Source organism: Solanum tuberosum, unplaced genomic scaffold (genome assembly GCF_000226075.1).
Source record: "Solanum tuberosum cultivar DM 1-3 516 R44 unplaced genomic scaffold, SolTub_3.0 scf00062, whole genome shotgun sequence".
Classification (NCBI taxonomy): domain Eukaryota; kingdom Viridiplantae; phylum Streptophyta; class Magnoliopsida; order Solanales; family Solanaceae; genus Solanum; species Solanum tuberosum.
Window position 1 is genome coordinate 818,269 of NW_006238987.1, and position 23,755 is coordinate 842,023.

The 23,755-nt window shown below is 33.8% G+C and overlaps 2 protein-coding genes and 1 non-coding gene across 5 annotated transcripts; all 3 read left to right on the top strand.

The window, feature by feature from the left end:
* The first annotated feature begins 1,188 nt into the window (after positions 1 to 1,188).
* LOC102595300 (4-hydroxybenzoate polyprenyltransferase, mitochondrial) lies at positions 1,189 to 7,629 on the top strand. Of its 3 annotated transcripts, none has more exons than XR_001473186.1 (10): positions 1,189 to 1,721; positions 1,803 to 1,938; positions 2,635 to 2,756; positions 3,437 to 3,506; positions 3,670 to 3,819; positions 4,547 to 4,682; positions 4,807 to 4,903; positions 5,194 to 5,272; positions 5,412 to 5,450; positions 7,211 to 7,629. XR_001473186.1 is itself a non-coding variant. In XM_015307680.1 (10 exons), the coding sequence occupies exons 1-8, from the start codon at positions 1,318 to 1,320 to the stop codon at positions 5,258 to 5,260; spliced, it is 1,182 nt and encodes a 393-aa protein (XP_015163166.1). In that variant the 5' UTR covers positions 1,189 to 1,317; the 3' UTR covers positions 5,261 to 5,265; positions 5,412 to 5,450; positions 7,137 to 7,629. The 3 variants fall into 3 exon arrangements, 1 of the variants encoding a protein (XP_015163166.1); XM_015307680.1 differs by having other exon boundaries at positions 5,194 to 5,265; positions 7,137 to 7,629; XR_001473185.1 differs by having other exon boundaries at positions 1,190 to 1,721; positions 7,137 to 7,629.
* Positions 7,630 to 14,123: 6,494 nt separating this feature from the next.
* LOC102595845 (serine/threonine-protein kinase HT1-like) lies at positions 14,124 to 19,820 on the top strand. Its single transcript, XM_006344992.2, has 3 exons — positions 14,124 to 15,033; positions 16,783 to 17,238; positions 19,328 to 19,820. Exons 1-3 carry the CDS (start codon positions 14,674 to 14,676, stop codon positions 19,565 to 19,567), a joined length of 1,056 nt encoding a protein of 351 aa, XP_006345054.1. The 5' UTR covers positions 14,124 to 14,673; the 3' UTR covers positions 19,568 to 19,820.
* Positions 19,821 to 20,256: 436 nt separating this feature from the next.
* Positions 20,257 to 20,336, top strand: TRNAL-UAG (transfer RNA leucine (anticodon UAG)). Its single transcript has one exon. It is a non-coding gene; the product is annotated as a tRNA-Leu (tRNA).
* Positions 20,337 to 23,755: the final 3,419 nt, after the last annotated feature.

A 23,755-nucleotide genomic window follows, 5' to 3' on the forward strand; every position in this document is an offset into this window, starting at 1 on the left:
TGAGGTCTTCTTATATTATTATTTTTACTCCTGTGAGAGAATTACAAGGCGAGGAATTGAACCCTTATCAACAGGGTAAAAGTTCGTAACTATCAACTCAGTACTAAGATCCCCGCTAGAACTTAGAAGTTCGTATGAGAAGGTGGGTTGGGAATTACTAAAACTAGATTCACGGTTAATATCAGTATTTGTTTGGCAGAGAATGAGAAGCCGGCCATATCTTTGTATTTTATTATTCAGGGTTGTGAAAGGAACAAATGGATATATATTTTCTGGAACATATAATATTTTTTCTTGGTTTCTATCAGACTTTCAATGCAGTCCGACTATTTTAAATTCATATCGTATAGGCCCCATTTGGGGAACCTAGCAAGTATAAAAAGAATATCTTAATTTGATGAGTCATGACTTGTGAAATAACGGGACTGCATGCAAGGGCGCAGCCACCTTAGGCGAAGGGTGGTCCGGTGCACATCTTTTGTCAGAAAATTATATCGTGTACAGAGGTTAAATGTTAGTTAATATGAGAATATATTTAGTTTTGCACACCCTTAACACATCTGAGAAGAAAATTTGCACACCCTTCGTCAAATTTCTAGCTCCTCCGCCGATAGCACAAATTAACGGATTGATTGTCATGTTTTAATTCAACACTACTTATATTCTATTGTTTTCTAAGAATAAGATTATTCTTTGCGAATACATGTGGACCCAAAAAATTGGTCCATGCTACATTTCTACGATATCGTTATGAACTTATGATCAATTAACAATGCGACTTGGGCCGAAAAGTACTTTTACCTCCTTTTGGAACTGATCTTGTAAACAAGTGAAAAATATACCTTATCTACGCTACGCGAATCCAGATTAGTGGATTCCAATATGTACCAGACATCAAATAAATAATAGCATGCCAAAGAGTATCTTCATTTTTATATAAAATAGAGAATATAGAATCCACAACAAATCGTATTCTTCATGTCACCCATTACTTTCTACCACATAATTTTAAACAAAGTTGTAACATAACACTCCTCTAAGAATTGTATGGAAGTTTATTTATTCAATTGTAGAATAACCATTGATTGATATTCACTATATTATATGTATTGCCAGTGTAATACATAATAACATATTAATTAAGTATTATTTTTTAGCATCAATGCAATTTGGGAGCTTACCGATTTATTTTTATGGAAATAAATACTAGAAATTAGGAAACAAAAATTTTAGGTATTTAACGACCAGACGCAGTCAATTTGGTCAGTCCCCGTTAAAATGCCCTCCATAGGGCCGTCTCAATTTCACTGATAAAGAATGGCACTGTATCGCCGCCTTTCTGGGAATCGCCATGTCTTCCGTCGGCACTCTATCGCTGCTCTGTATTCTTCCGGCGACCTAACAAACCCTAGCCCAAATGTTCTTCATTCTCCGTTAATAAACCCCTTTCAATTTTCTTCTTCTGATGATCATAATCACACCCTCAATTCTAGAAAATTGTTGACATTTTACTCTCCACATTCTTCAAGAATTGAACTTTCAGGGTTCCGCCAAGTTCTTCACTTTTCGACCTTAGCTAATTCGGAAGAGAAGAAGAAGAATGAACAACAAAAGCCTTCTTGGGTCGATACTTATTTACCCCAAAAAATTAGACCTTATGCCCATCTTGCCCGACTTGATAAACCTATTGGCACTTGGTTACTCGCTTGGCCTTGCATGTGGTAATTCATTATTATACTCTTTATCATTGTGTTTGTGTGTTCTGTTTTCCTTTGTTATACTTTTTAAGGAACTATATGTAGGTCGATTGCTTTGGCTGCTCCACCTGGGAGCCTCCCTGATTTGAAAATGATGACACTATTTGGTTGCGGGGCCTTGCTTTTGCGAGGTGCTGGATGTACAGTTAACGATCTTCTTGATCGAGATATCGATACTAAGGTGATTGGGCTTTCCCTTGCACTTTTAGTAGAATTTTGTATAGTCGAGCTACATACTTCTATATCCTCAAGTGATTGCTTTAAGTATTTGTTAATTCCACAAAACAGGGAATTCATCAACTCATTATACTTTATTGATATCTAGAATGTTTTGAGAGGGCGAGTGGTTTTCCATATATATTGCCTAAGTAGGTAAAAGTTGGACTTCAGAATGAGGACTTTGTGTACTGAATGAAGGTGATGTCTCATTCAACACCGTCTTGCTCACGTGTGTGAGAGAGAGATGGAATTAATGGGAGGACAAAATGCTAGTCTTTCCCTTCATATTATGATATTTCATTGCAAGATGGTGCTGCTTTTATTTAGTTTGGCTTGGTTCTTCTGGGATCTTTACTGCTCAATTGGGTAGCAATGCGATTTGTTTGATGCCATTGAAACTTAAAGTTGATAGCTCATGTCTCTTTTATTTTCTCACCCTTGTTATCATTTGTGATCTTTTCTAAATTTATAGTTTAATAGTTCTTGACTGCTGAAATTGATATAGTATACTGCTTGAATTCCTGATTCCTCTTCTCAACCACGGTATAATCATTTCTTACCAATCTTCTGAAAGCTGATTTACCTTTGAGATTTTGCATAACAAGTTAAGTCTTTTATTTTGCTTTTTGGTGCATTTGAAAGCTTTCATGCAGTGCAGGTGGAAAGAACAAGGTCGAGGCCAATTGCTAGTGGTGTCTTGACACCCTTTCAGGGGCTCACTTTTCTTGGGTTCCAATTGCTATTAGGTCTTGGGATTCTTTTGCAATTGAATAATTATAGGTTTGTTTTCTTTCTTCTGGACATAATTTTATTTTTTTCCAAATTTCCCCTTGCAGAGAAAGCTTTTTGCTTAATCTATTTGAGAGTTTTTTGATTGATTGGCTCATTCTAGTTGGTTAGCTGATCTAGAGAATGGCTATCTGTTAGAAATCAATATGATTTCCTTTCATCTCCTGCTTTATAGAGAGGTTAGGGTAGTTTCCTTCATAAGCATGGAGTCAGAAAATTGTCATTTACTGCACAATTCCCAAGACCAACGTGAAAAAATCAGTTCGTTATTAAATTCTCTTACTTCAGACTTCGATTCTTTACTTCAATCCATAATGAGAGCGATCAGTTTTGTTCGGGTAAAACCCAGGTATGGGAAGTGTAGTAATTTTCACAGGTTACAGACATATGGGACTAAAGACATGGCGCTTTTGTTGGAATCCCCATTTGGATTACATATGGGTCTAAAGACTGCACATTTGTGGGAATCTCCATTTGAATTACATATGATTTATCACTTTGTCTGGTACTATGCTTAAATTTGCATGGACAGTTTATTTTTTAACTTGCCAATATTTGGAGAACTAGATCTTTATGATTATATTTGATTTTTTTCTTGCATTTCAATGAAGAAAAAGTTTTTTTTTATATGACATCTTTACATTATTAGTGATTCATTTCTATTCCTGCAGCCGCATTTTGGGTGCTTCATCCCTGTTGCTGGTCTTCTCATACCCCCTCATGAAGAGGTTTACATTTTGGGTAATATATCCGAATTTTCATGCTGCATCTCTCAAATCAGTATATCTGTACTCTCTCTCGCTCTCCCTGCCCTCAACTCCAAAGGGTACAACCCTTCTCAGCTTCTGTGGATCTTTTGCCAACTGTTTGGTTAGGATGGTGATGTCTATATCTGTTGGTGCAGCCTCAAGCCTTTCTTGGTTTAACTTTCAACTGGGGAGCTTTGTTAGGTTGGGCTGCGATTAAAGGAAGTATTGATCCTGCAGTTGTGCTTCCTTTATATGCGTCCGGTGTGTTTTGGACGCTTGTATATGACACAATATATGCACATCAGGTATGTATTGATCATTTGAAATTAGCTGCCATCTCTTATACTATATGGAGTTTGAGACTTCTAGCAGAATATATACTAACATGAATATGACATATTGGGCTAATAATATATTAAAGAAGTTTTACTCTAGTATAGGACCCTGCACCTTCAAGCATGTTTTCTTGGGACATGCACACTATTTCAGTGTCGTCATCAAGGTTCTAGGGCATATTTTTCCTTAATGAGCCTCTTCTGAAGAGGCGACACTAAACAACTGATATTTCACTTTATTGTTAAAAAAAGTTCAATTTCCTTGGTCATATATTTGTCATTCATGCTTATAATTATTAGTCTTGGATTAAACATAAATATTTGTATTTTTTCTCGCTTTGTGCCTTTTTTTCATTAAAGCCCACGTTTTATTTGTGCTTAAAGCCCCAACGGACCTAAGAGCTTTTTTGCGTTTTTTGCTTTTGATAACACTGATAGAAACATGAACGCCTGCCTTTGCCATAAAATATGTAGACGTCACAAAAATGTTTAATTAAATGAAAGAAAAGACTCATGTTGATTAGACCTTTTAGACCTGGGTTCTCAATATTATAATTTGCCTTGTGCCACAAGTATGAATGTTTTCTTATATATCAGATGCACCTCTCTGGATTTGTGTTCCGTATTAAACTAGTATGAGATACTTATAATTCATGTGAAAGCAGCTCTTGTCAATATTTTAGTAACTGTCATCCAGGATAAAGAAGATGATCTCAAAGTGGGTGTCAAATCTACAGCCTTGAGATTTGGAGATTCCACTAAAGAATGGATCAGTGGGTTTGGATTAGCATGCATCAGCAGTCTTGCTCTTTCCGGAATTAATGCTGATATTGGTAACTATTTCCATTCTCTAATTTATTTAGCTACAATGGTCTTGTGGCTATCATTTCTCTTGTTACTTATTTGCCCCAATTTCTTTTAGTTTAATTTTGCTTATCTCTTCTTTGTCTGGAGCAGGATGGCCATACTACGCCTTTTTGACAGCTGCTTCTGGCCAATTGGCTTGGCAAATTTGGACTGTTGACCTTTCATCTCGTGCAGATTGCAACAGAAAGTATGTATCAAATAGTAACTAGAGACATGATTACATTTCATTTACAGAATGAATTTACACTTAACTGGCTTACTGCTACTTGTCAGCTACTATGAGCTTGAAACACCTGACATGCTGACAATTAGTCTGATTTAGTCATCAGTGGCAGAGTTGATTTTTAGCAAGTATCACAAGCAATTCACATATAGCTCCCAAAGAAGTTCAAATGCACCTATGCACTGATTCATGTTACCTATAATATTTAGTCTTCTAAACTCTCACTGTTTGAATTTATTGTGCTTTGTATGTAGATTTGTTTCCAACAAATGGTTTGGTGCGTTTATCTTTGGTGGGATTCTCTTTGGACGACTATTGTGACAATAGTATGCGGTAACAATGTTTTCTTCTTCTTTAACCTTTTGTTCATTGTGAATCTCAATGCCATTGGTCGGCAAGTATTTGGAGTTCTTTCCCAAAGAAATATTCAGAAATATATGCTAAGTCATTTTTGGTTATAATTCTACTGCAGATAAAGAACAAGTCTTACCAATTTAACTGGCAGGAGCAGGTAAGTTGTGTTTTTTTTTTTGGGTTATACTAGAGCTTTTTGCCTTTTGGTATTAGAATAACTAAATGGAGATGATCACATCTGATTGTATTACTAGTAGCACAAAGAGGATGAAATAAAAGGTTGCATGAGGATGGTTTGGCCATGTACACATATGACTCCAAGCGCATTTGGTTTGTAATTGTGACACTATAGTGATTGGAAGTGTTAAAAAGTGAACAAGGTAAACCTAAAGTAACACTGGGAAAGTTTTCTCAAAACTACAATCTCACGAAATCTGTAGCAGAGTGCGATACAACTAAAAGTAAAATATATTTTAAGTGATATCAACTAATTGGGAGTAAGACTTAGTTGTGCTGCTACACTCATAGGTCCATATTTAGAAGGAGTCTTTTTAGTTTGTTTAAATGATTTGTTGGTAAGTAGAATATGCATATGACCTCTAGTGTTTGTGAGCCCTTTTTTGTCTTAAAAGACAATTTTTTGAGATTGGAGCGAAACCAGTTCAATGAAAACCTTGGAGGGTTCAAATTCCAAGATTGAGAAAAAGGTAGGTAATTTCTGTCAATCTCTTTAAGCCATAGTGGGCATCGTTATCCTCGTACCTGCGTTGGTGGGAGGTAGTTGGTGCCCGGTGAAATAGTGAGGATCCATGTAGCTTGCCCAGCCACCATCCCAATAATAAAAGCTAGAGAAAAAGAAAATAGAGTGGTATGTATATTGAAGATCCGTGTAGCTCTCCCTACTAGTTTGGGATTCAGACGTGTTGATATGAATTCATAACATACATGGTGTGACCTTATATCCTTTGTATAATTTAGCTCTTGTATATTTTGTTTGGTTTAGTCACTGATGGTACTTATTTAGAACTTTGTTCTGATGTCTGAAACAATGTTTGCCTGTTGAAACAACATGCATTGTAATATTACTCCCTTCTTTTTGGGGTGTGTAGAGTAATCTTTAGTTAACGCACGTCAAACTTACTGGATTCGTAGTCCTTGCTTACGGATGGAATATTATTTGATTTATTTCTGTCTAAACACTTAATGCTTGTCAATTGTGCGTAAGAATTGATATTATGATCTCCTAGGTTTGCTTTTCCCACCCACCCCCACCAATCAACATTCTTATTTGCATTCGGTTAATGTTCTTATTGCTAGGAATTCTGGGGACACTAGGTATTCATTTTTTCTTTTTTATTCCTTCCCACCCCCACACACCCCGGATTAAATGAACTTTCTTGGTTGTAAAGATTGACTACTTTTTTTTTTAACAACCCTTGAGGGGATCAGGGGCTGAACAACACCCCCAGGCCTTAACATAAATAAAACAAAGCAAATATACAAGAGAGAGACATAAACCTTACCTCCGATAGGATCGAAGATAAGGTTTATGTCCTCCTCCTGTATATTTGTTTTGTTTTATTTTTGTTAAGGCCTGGAATGTTGCTCAGCCCCTGACCCCCTCAAGGGTCGTTAAAAAAAAAAAGATTGACTATTTGTACATAAGTGTGGAGGGGTGTGAAACCATACCATGAGTTACAGAAGGCAAGAACATCTTATTAAATTGTTTTTCCTCGTGATTGATGCCATGTTCATGTTGTACATGGGCACTACTGTGAAGACTTGTAGTTCCCCCTCCCCCCTCCCAAGTGCCTAATCTCTAATTCAAGTATTCTTTAACTAGTGTATGATGGGAGCTCAACGTTGGAGCTTGCGGCAAATTTCAAGTGGGGTGACCAAATAATTTGTTCCTTGCAGCATCCAAAGCTGTATCTGAGCTGTACGACAAGCATGTGCAGGATTTGTGACCGATCCCATTTGTTTGGAGTTCCAGTAAAAGTTTTCTCCTAGAGGTGCAGACATACAACTTTTTCTTTCCCTTTATTCCTCCACGCCATCGTGATAGGTGTATGTGAAAGGTAGAAGATTATAGCTTTCTCTATAGAACAATTCACCAGAGACTTCTCTAAGAAATCTCTAATATCAGCTTGCATTTGTTGTAGCTTCCCATTGCCCGTTGTTCGGGAATTTTTATTTTTTTTGCTGAAGTATTCATTGAAGACTCTCCCTCCCCCCACCCGGGGGGTTTGAAGATGTATCACTTCCTTGTAATGTGTTCTCTAAATAGGTGGTGTTTACTAATAATATTTGAAATTGGGAGCAGCTGAGTTCAAGAACTGTGATATATTATAAAGGTCATTGCATTTGTTAATATTATTGGCAAAAACATTTAGTTGATTAGTGTGGCCAAGGTTACTGGGCTTTAAACATGTAACTGGACTCATAATTTCCACATAATGTGATGACTAACAAAATAATCGTTGATGTAATCCCGTAAAATTAAGGCGGTACTTCATTCTTGTAAGCAAGGAGAATTAAGGGTATGTTTCGGTATATAAGTAAAAAATATTATCTCAAATAATCTAGATATGGAAGGTGCGGGTGAGAGCGGGGGTACCGGTGAAGGTGATGTGTGTTAGAGGGTGCGGAGGACCAAATCAATGCGGCATGGGTTAGCTTGTGAGACTGTTTTTTCAACTTTTATCAGGAAAGTCAGTTTTAAGGTGATTATTTTATTTTATTATCTCTTTAGAAAATACTTTTCAAAAAATTTGACCTAACAAAATTCGAAAACATTTCTCTCCGTACCGAACACACTAGATTCATTCTTCTAGTAGTTGGCTTTGACATCATGATGCGACTACTCATTGGTACTACGCAAACGTACATACTTGCAAGTAACCAAATGGTAATTCTTATACTTATAATTTGAATTTATTACATATCGCACTAATGCATGAACAACTACATTTATGACAATAGCATTGCCGGAGTATTTCTCATTAGATTGAATTTGAACATATCAAAATGAACTGAATCAATAACAGTGAGTTATTGCTCAATTCTATACAAAAAATTAATCACTTGATTGAAATAGGATCGATAATCACAATTAACTTAACTTGTTCAACTCTTATAAAATCTAATTTAATCCTAATGTTGTGGAATGAAGTTTACAAGAAAAAAAAAATTAAGAATAACCTGAAAGGAATACAACGTAACTAAGGAACCGATATTTGTAAGACCATATATATAATACAACAAAGACACATGTGATGTCCATCGTCACCCATGTTACTTCATTTATTTGAGCTATACGTGACAACAACATTAATTATTCTAGTACCTAACAACCAATAAGTAAATAGTACTAATATAATTAGTTAATCATCTTTTTAGCTTACTAATTTGCCAAATGTTGTTTGTATTGAACCAACTTGTTAAGTCTAAACCTATGTTAAGTCACTATTGTCTACCTAATTAAGCCAATTATTTCGACTTAATTACTTTCTAAGAATATCTCCTTACTTATGATATGTCCTTATCCATAGAATTTAATAAGCAAGAATAGCTTAGTGGTTTAGAATATAATACACGTTAGAGGCTGAATACAGAAAAGTTTGAATAACTTAGTGGATTTGGACAACAAAGATGTGAAATTTGATGTCCATGAAACATAAATTAGGGATGAATTAATTAGTACTTGAAATACTGAGGTGAAAATAAAGAAAACTTAAACTTAGAAGGAATAAAAAAAAACACTAAGTGATTCTTCTCATCAGTCCTAGTCTTAGTGGACATAGTTAATTACCTAGTGGGAGGTGACAAATATCCCGTGAAAGCTAGCACAAACACCACGTCATAAATTTTGTTTTAGAAAAAACATTATTCAACCCAAGTTCCAGTAAAGCAAAAACATGTTTGGACAGATCTACTTTTCTGGTAATTTTGTAAGTACTATTGTGTGGCTCTTATGATATTGTAAGTGTTATTGAGCGAAGGGGAATTTTAGAGCAGTAAAGTTATCTCCTGATTAATAGGTTTTGGATTTGAGCCGTGAAATCAATTACCAATGCTTATATTAAAATAAGTTGTCTATATCACAATTCCGTAATCTTGTCGTGAATCATGTATAAATACGAGCTGCTTTAATTAACCTGAGAAATTATAATTTTCTCCTTCATATTTTATAGTATAATATTTGATTTTCTAACGGTTTCGGTGCATGTGATACTGTCCGATTGTGCGCGCGCATGTTGGGCTATATCAACTCAAGTACAGTATAGTATAGTTGCATTAGTGTGATACTGTCCGATTTGAATAAAATTTGTACGATTTCTTTCAAAGGTCTCATATTGTTAGACGTTACTTGAGAGTATTTCAAAGTTTTATAGGTAACTTTCAAGATAATTCTTTCAATTAAAATAATAAAATATCATTCACGTATTCATTAATATACCAATTGAATTAGGTATTGTGTAACCTATCTCGTCGATCCGTGAGTCGTAAGGTGTCCATCCGTTCGATTTTATGTATTATTGGTTTTCGGTTTTTAAATACGCTAAATCAATAACAAACCAATAAGATATTCTTTATCGGGTTTTGGTCATTAACGATTCAGTTTTCGGTTTACCCAATAAGAAAATGCTCATAAAATAAATATATGACTTCTCACTTCTCCAACAATTTGTCGCGATACAGTGAGACAAGCAAATCAGTTGTAAATGCTTTGATATAGTGAAACAAGAAATATAATGAGAAATTGCATCAATAAGAGTAGATGTAGTACGAAGGCTACAATTACATATTACAACCAAAACATATATAATATGGAATTTCTTATGTGACGTAGAAGTATTCTCGCGTGTAAAGTGTGTAGACTGTAGTGCAGAGTGCTCATATATAAATAAAAATTTGGATATTCGGTTTAATCCGAATAGTGCACACCTACTCTTGAGTATCTCTACACCTTATGACTTTTGTATATTTTTAACTATTAATATAAAAAAAGAAATAGCTTGTAATATAAAATTTTGAAATCACACAAATCACTCACTTTATGTCATAAATTCATCTCCGTTAAAATTTAATAAGAAAAAAGATGGAGCGCCATACCTAGAGCACATGGCGGTAAATGCACGTGACATTCTATCATCAAGCCATGTTGCTGCAACATTCAAAAACTTGGAACTACGTGAATACTCCCCCACCCGTGAAGGATTTTCGAAGCACCGATTCAATCTAACTCAATATTTTTAAAATGAAATATAAATTTAGATTTAACGATCAATTAAAATGACAAGAAATACACTCATAAATTTGTTTATGTCCCACCACCCTATTCTATTCTAGTCCCAACCACCAATATTTCATTTCTGATTCCACTTAAATGTATAATCCCCTATGTAATTAATCCCTTAATCACAAGATTTGGCAAATTCTTAATTAGACAGGACAAATAAATATTGTAAGGCCCTATGGCTGTTACATAACCAGACAAAACCACCAGGCCGTACCTTTACCGTATTCATCTACTCACATGGCTTGTCCCAACTGTTTTTTCTTTCTCTTATGCGTGTGGGGTTCTTGATTAACACTTGCTTAATATTAAACCATTAATTAATTAATTAACTCTCTTTTTGGTTAACTGACAAATAACTCTTATCCCTATGCCAGATTAGTTTAATATCGAGAATTAAATTGGACAATAAGTACATAACCAGTACCATTAGGAGGATCTGGCCGTACGATTCTTCATCTAATAAAAGGGATTAATTAGTTAATTAATTATTGATTATACAGATAATTATACGGACAAGAATTAGGAAATCGGATATGACACTTGGTCCGCTTCGCTGGAATACAGATCATTGATGAAAACTTTATATAATGTCGAAATATATGTAAACAATAATAATATTTTTTAATTTTAAATTGCTATATGTAGAGTTATTTATTTACTTATTAATTGTTGATAAATATATAAATGGTCAATCAAATCAAAAGAATCATTATTGATCTTCTTATGTGGATTAACATTCAACCTAGTAAAATCTTGACACATTACGTTAAATTACTTAAGTAAGTTTGGTATTGTTGAGAATATAATTGAATAATAAACATTGTGTTTTCTTTAACCGCTTAAGCTTTTAGATGAGATGATCACACACTTCAACATGATATCAGAGTAGACAGAGGTCTTGAGATCAAAACAAAATCATAAAACTAATTAATTACGGATTTGATTATAACTTAGGGGATAATAACACATCAAATTCCAGAGATAAGTCCAAAACTATCACGGCAAATCAATTATCAAGTGCTTGATCCTCTACTTTCTACAAAGGTAATAATCTAAATCAAGAATGTTCTAGTCATTAAATCACTTTAATTTCCTTAGTGCCTTTTTACTATAGTAGATAAGTTTCACAAGCAAATTATTCAAAAGGGGGAAAAAGGAATAATCACTGATCAATATCCATATATAGGGGTGTTCACGGTTTGGATAAAAACCGATCCAAACCGAAAAACCAAATCAAATCGATAAAATAAAACCGATTTTATTTGGGTTTGGTTTGGTTTTGGATTTTTGAAAACCGATAATATTTGGTTTGGTTATGGTTTCATTTGAAAATAACCAAAGAAATAACCGAACCGAACCGATGAATTATATACATATATTTTATTAATATACATACTTAATATATTGTTTTTATAAACAATTTTAAAGATCTTATATATGTTTTCAATGCCCAAGATGAAACATTTATCTTATTGATTTCATGTATATGAGTGTCTATGTCAATTCTTTGTGGGACTGAAAATGTTATTGTCTCTTCCTTCTAGGCCAATATAGTGAATTTTAAAGCTTTATTGATAGTAAATTTAGTGATCGAAAGTTCAGTAATTTAAGTCATTCTAACTATTTTTCGTTTTGAATGGATTGTTGTCACTTTTTTCACATTTTAAATGAATTGTTTCTTTTATTTTTGTGTATGTTTAATAACCAAACCAAACCGAAACCGATAATCACCAAACCGATAAATGTATATTATATTTGGTTTGGTTTGATTTTGATAATTTTAAAACCGATTAAGTTGGTTTGGTTTTGGTTTTGACCAATAACCGATCCAAACCACCGTGAACACCCCTATCCATATATATGGAGATTTAAGTGGCAATTAAGAATCAATTTTGTTATCTTCCTTTTAATAATAATGCTAGATAATGTTCAAGTAAAAATTGATCTACTTTCTAATTACATTGTCGGTGGTTAATTATATACTAATATTGATTATTTCGTGTGGCAGTATATTTTTGTGTTTGGCTAGTTGGCTTGGAATTAAGACGTTTTTTGAATGGACTTTTGCTTGTCATTTTTAATAATTTAATAAATAATATTGAACATTAGTTAATAATTTAATACAAATATTATAATGAAGTATTTCTATTAATTATTGTTTTTCAAAAAAACATACAAAGCCTAAAATGAATAAACAAAAGCGAACAATGAATAAACAAAAGTGAACGAGGAGGATAAAGGTAAATTAATATTTATTAGCTTTAAAAGAATATTTTTTTTGTTGGTTTAAAAAAGAATACTATAACTTCTTTCTTTTTTAACAATATTTTAATTTCAATTTTTTACGTGGAATATTTCAGACTACAAAATTAAACGATATTTTGATACATTTGATATAATTTTAATTTATGAGCACAAAATTGAAAAGCTTTTTATTTGCAAAAATTAAGTAATTACGTGACATAAGACATCATGATCGCTAAAAGTTCCTACTATTTGAATTAGTTACAAAAAATCTCTTTTTCCTTCTCTCTCTTAACATTGGAATACATCATTTCATCTCTATAAGATACATTATGCATTCGTTGTGTATAATGTATCTAGTACACATGTTATTGTTAATACATAATTTCAAATTTCAATTATCAAACCTAAATCAGAATGAATCTGATTTATAGTTATGTATTAGTATCATTTATTATGTATCAGATAAAGGAGCAATATATCTAGGAGTTTTTAAAAAAATCATGATTGTTGTAATTTGAAAAACTTTGACTAGAATGTGGCACACAATAGAGTATTGTTGAGTAGTTTGAATACTCTATTTAGGGTGAGATAAGTGATTTATTTAATGTAATGTAATAAATCCTGAAAAGGCGTGATATAGTAGTGTGAAGAGTGAAGAGAGTTGGAGTGGACCGTATACGGAAGAAGCATACGGCACTCTCCGACATAACTGCTCTCCACTTATAACACTGCTTCTCTGGGCCCCACTTCCTTCATTAACCTCACTCCTTATCTTCGCATCGTAACCATTTCTTTCCCATGTCCTCATTTTACCATTTTATCCCTGCTTCAATTAACTCCCTCCCTCTCTTTCTTGTTTTTGTATTTATTTATTTAATTCATATATTATAAATTGAATAATTTCTCTTCTTTTTATAGTTCAAGGAATATCTATTTTACTTAATAAACAACGGTAATGATATTTTTATGAAAAAAAATTACGATTATTATATCTTTGACACAATCTATTTAGTCAAAAATAAAATGAAATTCATACTTTATTTTTAATAGTTCAAAAGAATTTTATTACTTTAAAAAATATATATTATAAAGATAATATTGTCACGCGATGGGGGAAATTACAGACGGAGTAACGACAAACGGAGAGAAAGTTCTCAGTTAATTTATTTTGTCATTTGAAAGGGAGACGGATGGTATAATGAGGGGTAAAGTCGGGAAAAAGAATATTAGCGGTCACAATCAGGAAAACCCGAAATGTCTCCTCAGAAGTGGATCTTCCCACGTTATGAATGTTGCTGCTCTTGTATTCTAGTAATACCCACTGCTTTTGCTTTCTCATTCTCAACAGAGAGAGAAAAAACACCGCATTTCCACCACCACCTCCGCCGTTAATCTTCGCCGCTCCGCCACTCTCTTCACCAACCTCCAACTCTTTCTCATTCCTCATTATCACTTTTTTTTCCAGCTTCCTGCTCAACTCACGCCTTCAAAGTACAGAAAATTAAGCTCATTTTCCACGCTTCAAACTGTTGTACTTTTCGCTGAAAGCTCTACTTTCAAGCTTTTCTTCGAAGTAGAACTCCTTACTTTACTATTCTTCTCAATTTCAATTCCAACAAATGTACAGTTGATTTTTGAAAGAGAAAAAAAAAACTACCCAGCTGGTTAATTACTAATTCTGACACATACTAAAAATGTAACTCTATTTTTTGGAATGTAGCTTATTTTTAATTTATTTATTAAAAATTAGGAGAATCTGTAACGGCGGTTGAGTATTTTATATACAAAGAGTTTTTTTTCTGGTTTGAGGCGGAGAACTTGATGGTTTACTATGAAGAATTTCAATTGGTTTAAGCAAATTGCGAATAATGGGAAATTAGAGAGGCGACTTTCATTGGGTGAGTACAAGCGAGCAGCGTCATGGTCCAAGTATATAGTATCATCAGGGGCGGCGATAAAGGGAGAAGGAGAGGAGGAATGGAGTGCCGATATGTCGCAGCTGTATATTGGGAATAAATTTGCTTCAGGAAGGCATAGCAGGATTTATAGGGGAATTTACAAGCACGGGGAAGTGGCTATTAAGCTTATTAGCCAACCTGAAGAAGATGGAGATTTGGCTACTTTTCTCGAGAAGCAGTTTACTTCTGAAGTTGCTTTGTTGCTTCGGTTAAAGCATCCAAATATCATCACTGTAAGCATGGTTTCTTATTTCGTGTTGGTTTTTCATTGATTTGTGTTTTTCATAATTTAAATTTGAAAAACTTTGCTTCAAGGTAGTAAAAGCAGAGATTTTATTAGCATTTCATGTGAAGGGACTTTTCCTTCTCAAGTACTGCAATTAGATTGCCAAGGGTGCTGAGGGTAATAAATCTATGGTATTCCTAATAAGATGGCTTTCTTCACCTTACTGATTTTAATGAGATCCCGAGACATCCTTGCATAACTGCATTTGAGTAGTAGTCCCAAGGAGTTATTCACCCTCGTCCCTATTGCTCCTGACGAGCCGTGGCATGAAAGGGGTCGGAGTACAATAAGTTGGCTAGCTCTGACCCTCAGCCACGGAAAAATCTTGGAGATGAATGAGGAATGGATACTGGAACTAATATGGAAATTCAATTAAAGGTGGCATCTGGAGGGCTATACTATGTTATTTCATTTGCCAAGAAATGATCCATTTATGCACCCAAGGGTATGGCCTAGTGGTCAATGAAGTGGTTGAAAACCACAAGGTTTCAGGTTTGAATCCCAGCAGAGAAAAAATTACTAAGTGATTCTTTCCATCTATTGTAGCCTTGGTGGTCAGAGTTACCTTGTATCTATTGCTGGTGAAAGGTGGGTGGTATCCCGTGGAATTAGTCGAGATGTGCGAGAACTGGTCCAGACACCACGGTCATAAACTTTTTTTAAAAAAAATTGTCGTTTTATGTTCTTTGGCAGGTCCATATTTCTACTGACATAGATGTAGTCAGAGGCGAATCTAGGATTTTTCAAACATGAGTGAATCAAGTAAAATGTATTGAAGTGAGAATTGATCCTTAATCCTCAAGGTCAAAAGCTCAACATTTAACCATGTGGACCATTTAGACTTCTTGTAGTACGGGTGCAAGAATGTAATATTATACAAAATCTTAAAAAATATACATATAAAATATATAATTTTACGAAGAGACCACGGGTGCAGATGCCCTATTTTTTGGCTGTAAATTCGCCACTGGATGTAGTCTTATTTTACGTAGGTGACGTTGCTTCTACTCATAATTTAGGAAATTTATTTCTAGCAGAACCAAACAGGAAAATAAGAACTTAAAAGAACAGATATTTACTCATTGGTGTATTTTTATTAGAAGGCAAGTGATTCCATATTTGCTACTTCATACATGGTTTCTTAAGTAGCCGCAATACCATTGTTGGCAATTTGGCATAAAAAGATGCAAGCATTTATCACGGTTTTTTGTTCAATAAAAGCACCAAGTACATGACTAATCCATAAACTGATCAAGTTGTTGTCCACAACCTAAGTTATGTTGCTCGGATCCTCCAAAATGCTGCCACACCCATGTCAGATCCTCCAAAAATAAACAACTTTTGGGGATCCGACACACAACTGACTTTTTTTGAAGAATCCAAGTGACGTAGAACCTAACACATTTACCTTTTTCCAGTATGTCAAACTTGAAATCTACAGATCAGCTCCCTCATCCTTGATTTGTAAAGAGATATGATTGTGCTGCCTGCAGGAATTTCATGTTTAGAGTACCATCTTTGAAATACGTCTATCAGAATTTCTTAACATACTGTTGATTAGGGATTTGTTGGCATATTTTGATTTATCATAACTACTTATTGGTAAATAGTTATCATCTGAAAACATGTCTTTCCGTAATGCATGAAATTGCCACTTGTTTTGACTTGTTCCATTTCTTCTGGCTCTCAAATGCAGTTTATTGCAGCATGTAAGAAACCACCAGTGTTTTGCATTATCACCGAGTACGTACCTGGAGGCTCCCTTAGAAAGTACCTCCATCAGCAGGAGCCGTACTCCGTCTCTCTCAATCTTGTTGTGAAATTGGCCCTTGACATTGCACATGGGATGCAGTATCTTCATGCCGAAGGGATACTTCACAGAGATCTGAAATCGGAAAATCTACTCCTTGATGAGGATATGTGTGTGAAAGTTGCAGATTTCGGGATATCATGTTTAGAATCTCAATGTGGTAGTGCAAAGGGGTTCACCGGTACATACCGGTGGATGGCACCAGAAATGATCCAGGAAAAGAACCACACAAAGAAGGTTGATGTGTATAGTTTCGGTATTGTCCTATGGGAACTTTTGACTGCATTGACACCATTTGATGACATGACCCCCGAGCAGGCGGCCTTTGCAGTCTGCCAGAAGGTATATTCTCTGTCCACCATGGCATATTGGTCTTCGTCAAGATAAATAGCCTACTATTTCAAATGTCTCTGGATCTGAATTTGTTCCGCTAAATCCCATGAATCTCTATATGTTTGACGTACTCATTCCGAATTGTCATTTTATGTTACATTTGTTATTCTTGTTTCGGTGGTTTTCCTTTAGATATATACCGAGGTTACCTTGAGACTCACTTCAGTAAGTCAATGTTCTCTCTCTGGCTTGGAAGATGACTTGAGAAAGACAATTAAGATGCAAAAAGAAGAGATATTGTTGAGTTGCATTTACTATTGCATATCAAAAGATTGAGAAAATCTACGTCTATGCTATGAAATAATCCTTGAAATACTTGTAAAAAAAAATTGCAGCGTGAAATATCTTAGCGTGCAAATTGCTTCATCTTGTGATTATGTTTTTTGAAGTTCTCTCATATCTGGGCTGTCGGTCTCTTGTTAAATCTTATGTCAATCTCTAAAAATGAATCTCTTCAATAGGATCAGTCTATCTACTTTCTTTTGTTTCTTTCCTTCTTATGTTAGGATCATCGTGTTTTTTTCCAGACATGTTTGGCTCTAAAACTTGGATAGTGTTTCCAACAAGTGAATAGCTATTGGAATTGATGAGCCTCTTGATTCCTTTCTTCGTCAAAAGTGATCTATTAATATGTTGGCTTTGTGTTAATGTTGTTCTATTCTTCTCATCTTTTTTTCTTTCTCGCCTTCTTGATCATCGACATCTCTATCCTCTCCCAGGGATATTTTGAGCAAATCAACATAGTCTCCTTTAACATCACTCCTTTAGAAAACTTGTTGAATAATCTACTACTGTATATTTTACCATTGGGAACTCTTCTAACTGGCAGAAGTTTCTGTTTCTATAAGAACAATGAGGCCCATGATTGTTTTGTTTCCTTTGGAAAGAGATATAGAGAGGTATACTTGAGTAACTGGAACAAGTATTAGTTTATAAGACAAATGTAGAAGTAAAAGTGGAGCGAAGCAGATTTTAGCACAAGAATTAACTAGATTTCAATAGAACAGTAACAAGGAAATTACAACTGAAAAGGGGAAAATTGCAGCAAAAGAAAAGATAGATCTAGAAGGGGGATGAGAGGTTAGACAATAGGAATGGAGATGAGAGAATAACAGAGAGTGCATCAACATCAGGCTGCCCTCTCACGTCCCACTACTCTGCTCTTATAACTAATTGCCCTTGTCCTTTTGCTAACTCTAATACCACCAACGTTTAACCATGATTCCAATCATAGTCTGCCAACCTAGCATTTGGTATTTTGATCCTTTGACCTCTTCCCAAAATATCCCTACTAGCTTGTGCGTCCACCTCAGCAGGAGCCCTATCGTTCACAACAAAAAGCCATTGTAGCCTGTGGTGGAGGATTAGATAAAGTCTGTTCTGCCTGTATTCTGTATCACCTGCTAATCTATCAGATTCCTCGGGTATAGGTTCCAAAGTAAACTTGAGGTGTGAGGGTTAATGTTCCGAACATTGCTGCTGCTGCTTAATGCACTCTACTAATAAAATTGCAACCCGTTAAGTGACTATCTCGGTCTGTTGGTCTCTGGATATTTCTTCTATTTTTATGCTCAAACAGTGTTAATTTGAAATGCTGTGGGGATATATATTGGTCTTTCAAACACCCCACTCTAAAGGATATGGAGACGGAGTGAACATGATTCCATATTTTACATGTGTTCTGTTATCTTTTGACTGTCCAATTCATAGGACATCTGCTCTTGTTCCTCCTCGAGGGTTTCTCATGCACGTTGGAAATTGTTGACGCTGTGATCTTTGCTTTGCTGGTTAATCGTGAATCAGTTTTATGCCTTTGTTCTGCTTCCACATTATTGTTTTAAGTTTCAACTTAGCTATAAGCCCATTTACAGCTTCTCCACATACATTGTATTGGGAAAATTAGTGTAGGAAGTTGCTTCTCTTGCATAAAGTTGCATTAGAACAAATAATTTTGCTTAAATATTTTTTGCAGTATCATGCATCATTCTCTGTAAGAGAGAAATTTTGGGATTTTCTCATATTGGTTGGAATTTTGCAGAAAGCAAGACCACCAATACCTGCTGCATGTCCATCAGCAGTTCGGAAACTCATTAAACGGTGCTGGGCAAACAATCCTCACAAGAGGCCACATTTTGAGGAGATTGTAACTGTTCTTGAAAGTTATGCGGAGGCGCTTGAGCAGGATCCTGATTTTTTCCAATCCTACCAGCCCCCTCGGAATTTTAACTTGTCGCGATGCTTGCCTAATTGCAACAGATCAGATTCTGCTAAGGCATAGGAAATTCCAGAATATGTATCTTATTATGTTATCCTGGGTGACCAAAATTATCCCCAGGACCCCAATCCCAATGTGAAGTGTATCATATTTTTTCTTAAGTTCTCACTTCTCAGTATTAGTAATGTTATTGTTGTAAACTTACTAAGCCGCTGTTTGAATATTTCGACATTTGTTTTTGCTTGAAACTTGGATCAGGATTTTACAAGGAGAATCCTGTTTGTGTTTGCAATTCACACCTTTGTTCTTTTTCTAATGCCGTGATGGTAATACTACTATCACAACACCATGCTCCGTATAATTCTATATTGTTTTCGATAGACTCTCAGCTTAAATATAAGACATTATTTGTTTTTCTAATAATAGTTACTTAGGTATAGTAAATGGAAAATCGATGTTATAAATTATCATTCTGTTATTCCCTTGTCCCAAAAAGAATTGGATCATTCCCTTGTTATTTCTTTGGAATCTTATTAACACTTTTGATGTAACTTTTAAATATAAATAATTGTTCTTATAATTTATTTCTATGTAGTTTTTGAATGTGTAAATCTTAGTTATTAGTTTAGTAAATCTGGTTCTCCAAATACTACTAATCTTGGACTTGGGTTGTTAGAATCATGTTTATCAGTAAAGTGCATACTTAAAATACTTTTTTTATAATATATTTTTTAAGAAACCTATACAACAAAGACAGTTTGGCCGAGTGGTCTAAGGCGCCAGATTTAGGCTCTGGTCCGAAAGGGCGTGGGTTCAAATCCCACAGCTGTCATTTTTATTTTGCTGTAATATTAGTCCACAAATGATCAAACTAGTAATTCTTTTAGGTTGATAGTTTTCCAATATGCTCAATAAAATGGTCTCGCAAATAATAGCCTCAGAGCATGTGTAGGTAGAGGTTGATATTTTTCCGATATGCCCAATAAAATGGTCTTGCAAACAATAGCTTCAGAGCATGTGTAGGTAGATATTGGCTGGTAAAGCTGTGTGAGATAAAGTAATGATATAAAGTTCAGATTCAAGCGAGAGCCCAGATGAGTAAGGAAAAAATGTAATAAATTCAAAGTTTAGGGAAAGGAGATTGTTCATCGCTCAAAAATTTACAAAGAATGCACTTCTAATATTTTAATTCGTTTATGTACTTTTATGTGAAGAAGAGAAAATTCCAATGTTCAACTAGTTTCTCACAAACAAAAAGTAAAACAAAACATATATCCAAGTGAGAAATGTATCTGTTTCTTTCAAGGTCAAGAAATCAGCTTGTGTATATGGATAGTTGTTGCCTATTGTATATTGTTTTGTATACTAAAATATTTATTTTGTTTGTTATTTAAATTTAATTTATTGTATAGTAAATTCACCGTTATGTAGCGATACAAAAAATATCTCATGTGACGAATGATTGATCGTGATCACGTCGTTACATTATTTTATATCTCTCATTTTGCTTTTGCTTGTAATTAGTTTATAATTCTAATTTATCTTTTATCCAACCTTCTTTAATTATAGCTAGCTCTATCAATATTCTACTTTTCTTCAGATTTTTCCTTTAGATTGTTGATGTATGCTATCGTGTAATAACACAAAATGATACAATTTATCTGAAGATTACATTCATCAAAATATATAATACAATAATACAACCATTATAAAACGATACGTAAAAATCATCCAAGTTGTTAATTAGAATGTAGGTTATTATGTTTGAATAGCATGGTAGATGATGACGGGTGACCAACAAAGTTGTGGTGAAATAGTAAGTACTCCTTCATCTTTAATCAACGAGTTTGAATTTAATCGAACTTTAATGTAAATATTAAATACTCGATTGAAAAAGAAAAAGATGAGGGCTGGTGAGCTGTCACAATGTGTAAAGTTGGATGGAGACTAGAGGAGTCCGGCCTTATCCTTACAGCCCAACTCGATTGCAGTTTAGAGTGGCGGGGCCTAATAATGGATTATTTCCTATAATCTAACTTAATTAAACTCATTTATCATTTGTTCCTTTTGGTTTTTTCTAATTATTTACTTACCAATCTAAAATAATAAAATTCTTTTTGTTTATTATGCCTATACCCCCATTATACCAAACAAAAAGAAATCAATTATATGCGAGAATAGATCCTTATGATTCAATTCTTTCGGATCCTGCAAAATAGCAGTGCACATGGTTGCCCATTTAATTTATGGATGCTATAAAAGTTATTTAGATTTTTTTTGAAAAAAGTGACTTGAAAATGTAGTTTTTATAATATATATACTATTACAGTATATTAATTGAACTCATATATAAATACGTATGTGTGGGTTTATTTGACTCAAAGAGACTCGTGTAACACCATTCGAGTAATTTACGCCAGATTACTTTAAGTAACACCATTTTAGATTGCTTTAAGAAACTGCATAATGAAAAATTAGTAGTCTTTTTCAAGAATTAAGCATATTGTACTCTTTAAATTTTCCAACCCTTTTCGAATCTTTATTACGAAGATTCATCATGAATTAACAAATTTTACATTGACTATCAATTGATCATAAGAAAAAACATGTTTTTAATTCTTATGTCTAAATTTAATCGTTCAATGGAGAAAGAATGTACCAATTACATTTGCTTAAGAAATTGCACACATTTCCTTATTATCTATTCTGCCCTAAAATATATTCTGAAGACTGTGACTTGAAGATTGAAATCCATGCAAATTTATTTAAATTAAAACATCACAATTACCTTAGTATATCTTTGATTTGACCTTCATGTTCATGGATTTATGTTGCCTTTTTTTTCTCCTCATATTGGAGCCCTGACTAAATTTGGATCGCGCACTGCAGAGTTCATTCAGCGGCGCACTGCAGAGTTCATTCAAGGGTGGTGCTTCCAACAAGATTTTCTCCATGGCTCGAACTTGAGACCTCTAGTTAAGGGTGTAGCAGTCCCACCACTGCGCCACAACCCATGTCGGTAAATTGCCATTTGTTAAATGCGGTACATGCATGCATGTGTGAACTTTGATGCATAAGTTATATATATAGTCGTGGTAGAAGGAAATATTTTTTTTTAAGAAAAAAAAAATTATTGATTGAAAGTAAGCTAGGGTAGATATATAGAAAGATTAGTCTAAATTATTGAAGCTTATAAGACGTGTAAACGAACATTGTTCATGCAATAATATCAGATGTTGTATTTTCTGACGTATCAAAATGAAAAAAAAGTGTCATATATTCCCCAATCAGCAACATAAAAAGTGTTGGTGTGGAAAATGAATTTGATAAAAGATTTTTTTTTCCATAATTTAGACTTGGAAATTTTACAATATACTGATATAATGAATGTCACGACTATTATAGGTAGAATGCTTATAACCGATTCTAATTTATTTAAAATTGAGAGATGTTTATTATTATTGTTAAAATGAAACTAGGTAAGATGAATTGATAAAAAGGAAATAATGATAATCAAAATAAAGAATATTTTATTTTCCTTTTTTTCCATTATTTTTTACTTTTAAGATGTACTAATTGATCAACTTTTGAGAACCATTAATGGAATATAGAAAAACAAATTAACCCTTTCTTATTGAACTTTATAAAATGATATAACATGTCATCATTATTAATTTATTCCCACTAGATGGGGGAATCATGCTTTTTGATTAATTAAATAAAATTTATCATAGGATGCCTCTCAGTCCAACCCGTGCACAGCTAATTAAACTCACTAACCACCATTATCATGACATTTTAAATTAACTCGGTTTTAGCAATAATTATATATTACAGCGAAGCTTAATTAACCTTTAGGAGTAATATATATTTTAATTATACCTCACTTTTATGTAATAACTAGTGAACTTAGCCGCGCTATGCGCGGTGTGAAAATATATTAAATTTATGAAATATTCTTTGTTTTAAAAAAAATTAAAATATTAATAATATTTTCAATGATCGTTTTTGAACTTCAAATTCAAATAAATTATATTACAAATTTTAGTACTTAGATTTGTAATTTTGACTTAGATTCATGGGATATTAATTTTATCGGAAAAAAAGAAGAAAAATAATCATTAAATTAGCACCATCTAACACTTATTTTTTTTTTTTATGTTAGAGTTGTAATAATTGAATATTTATGAATTTAGTATCCATTTAAATGCATTCTTCGATAGAGTTATTATATGGTAATAATAATAAAAA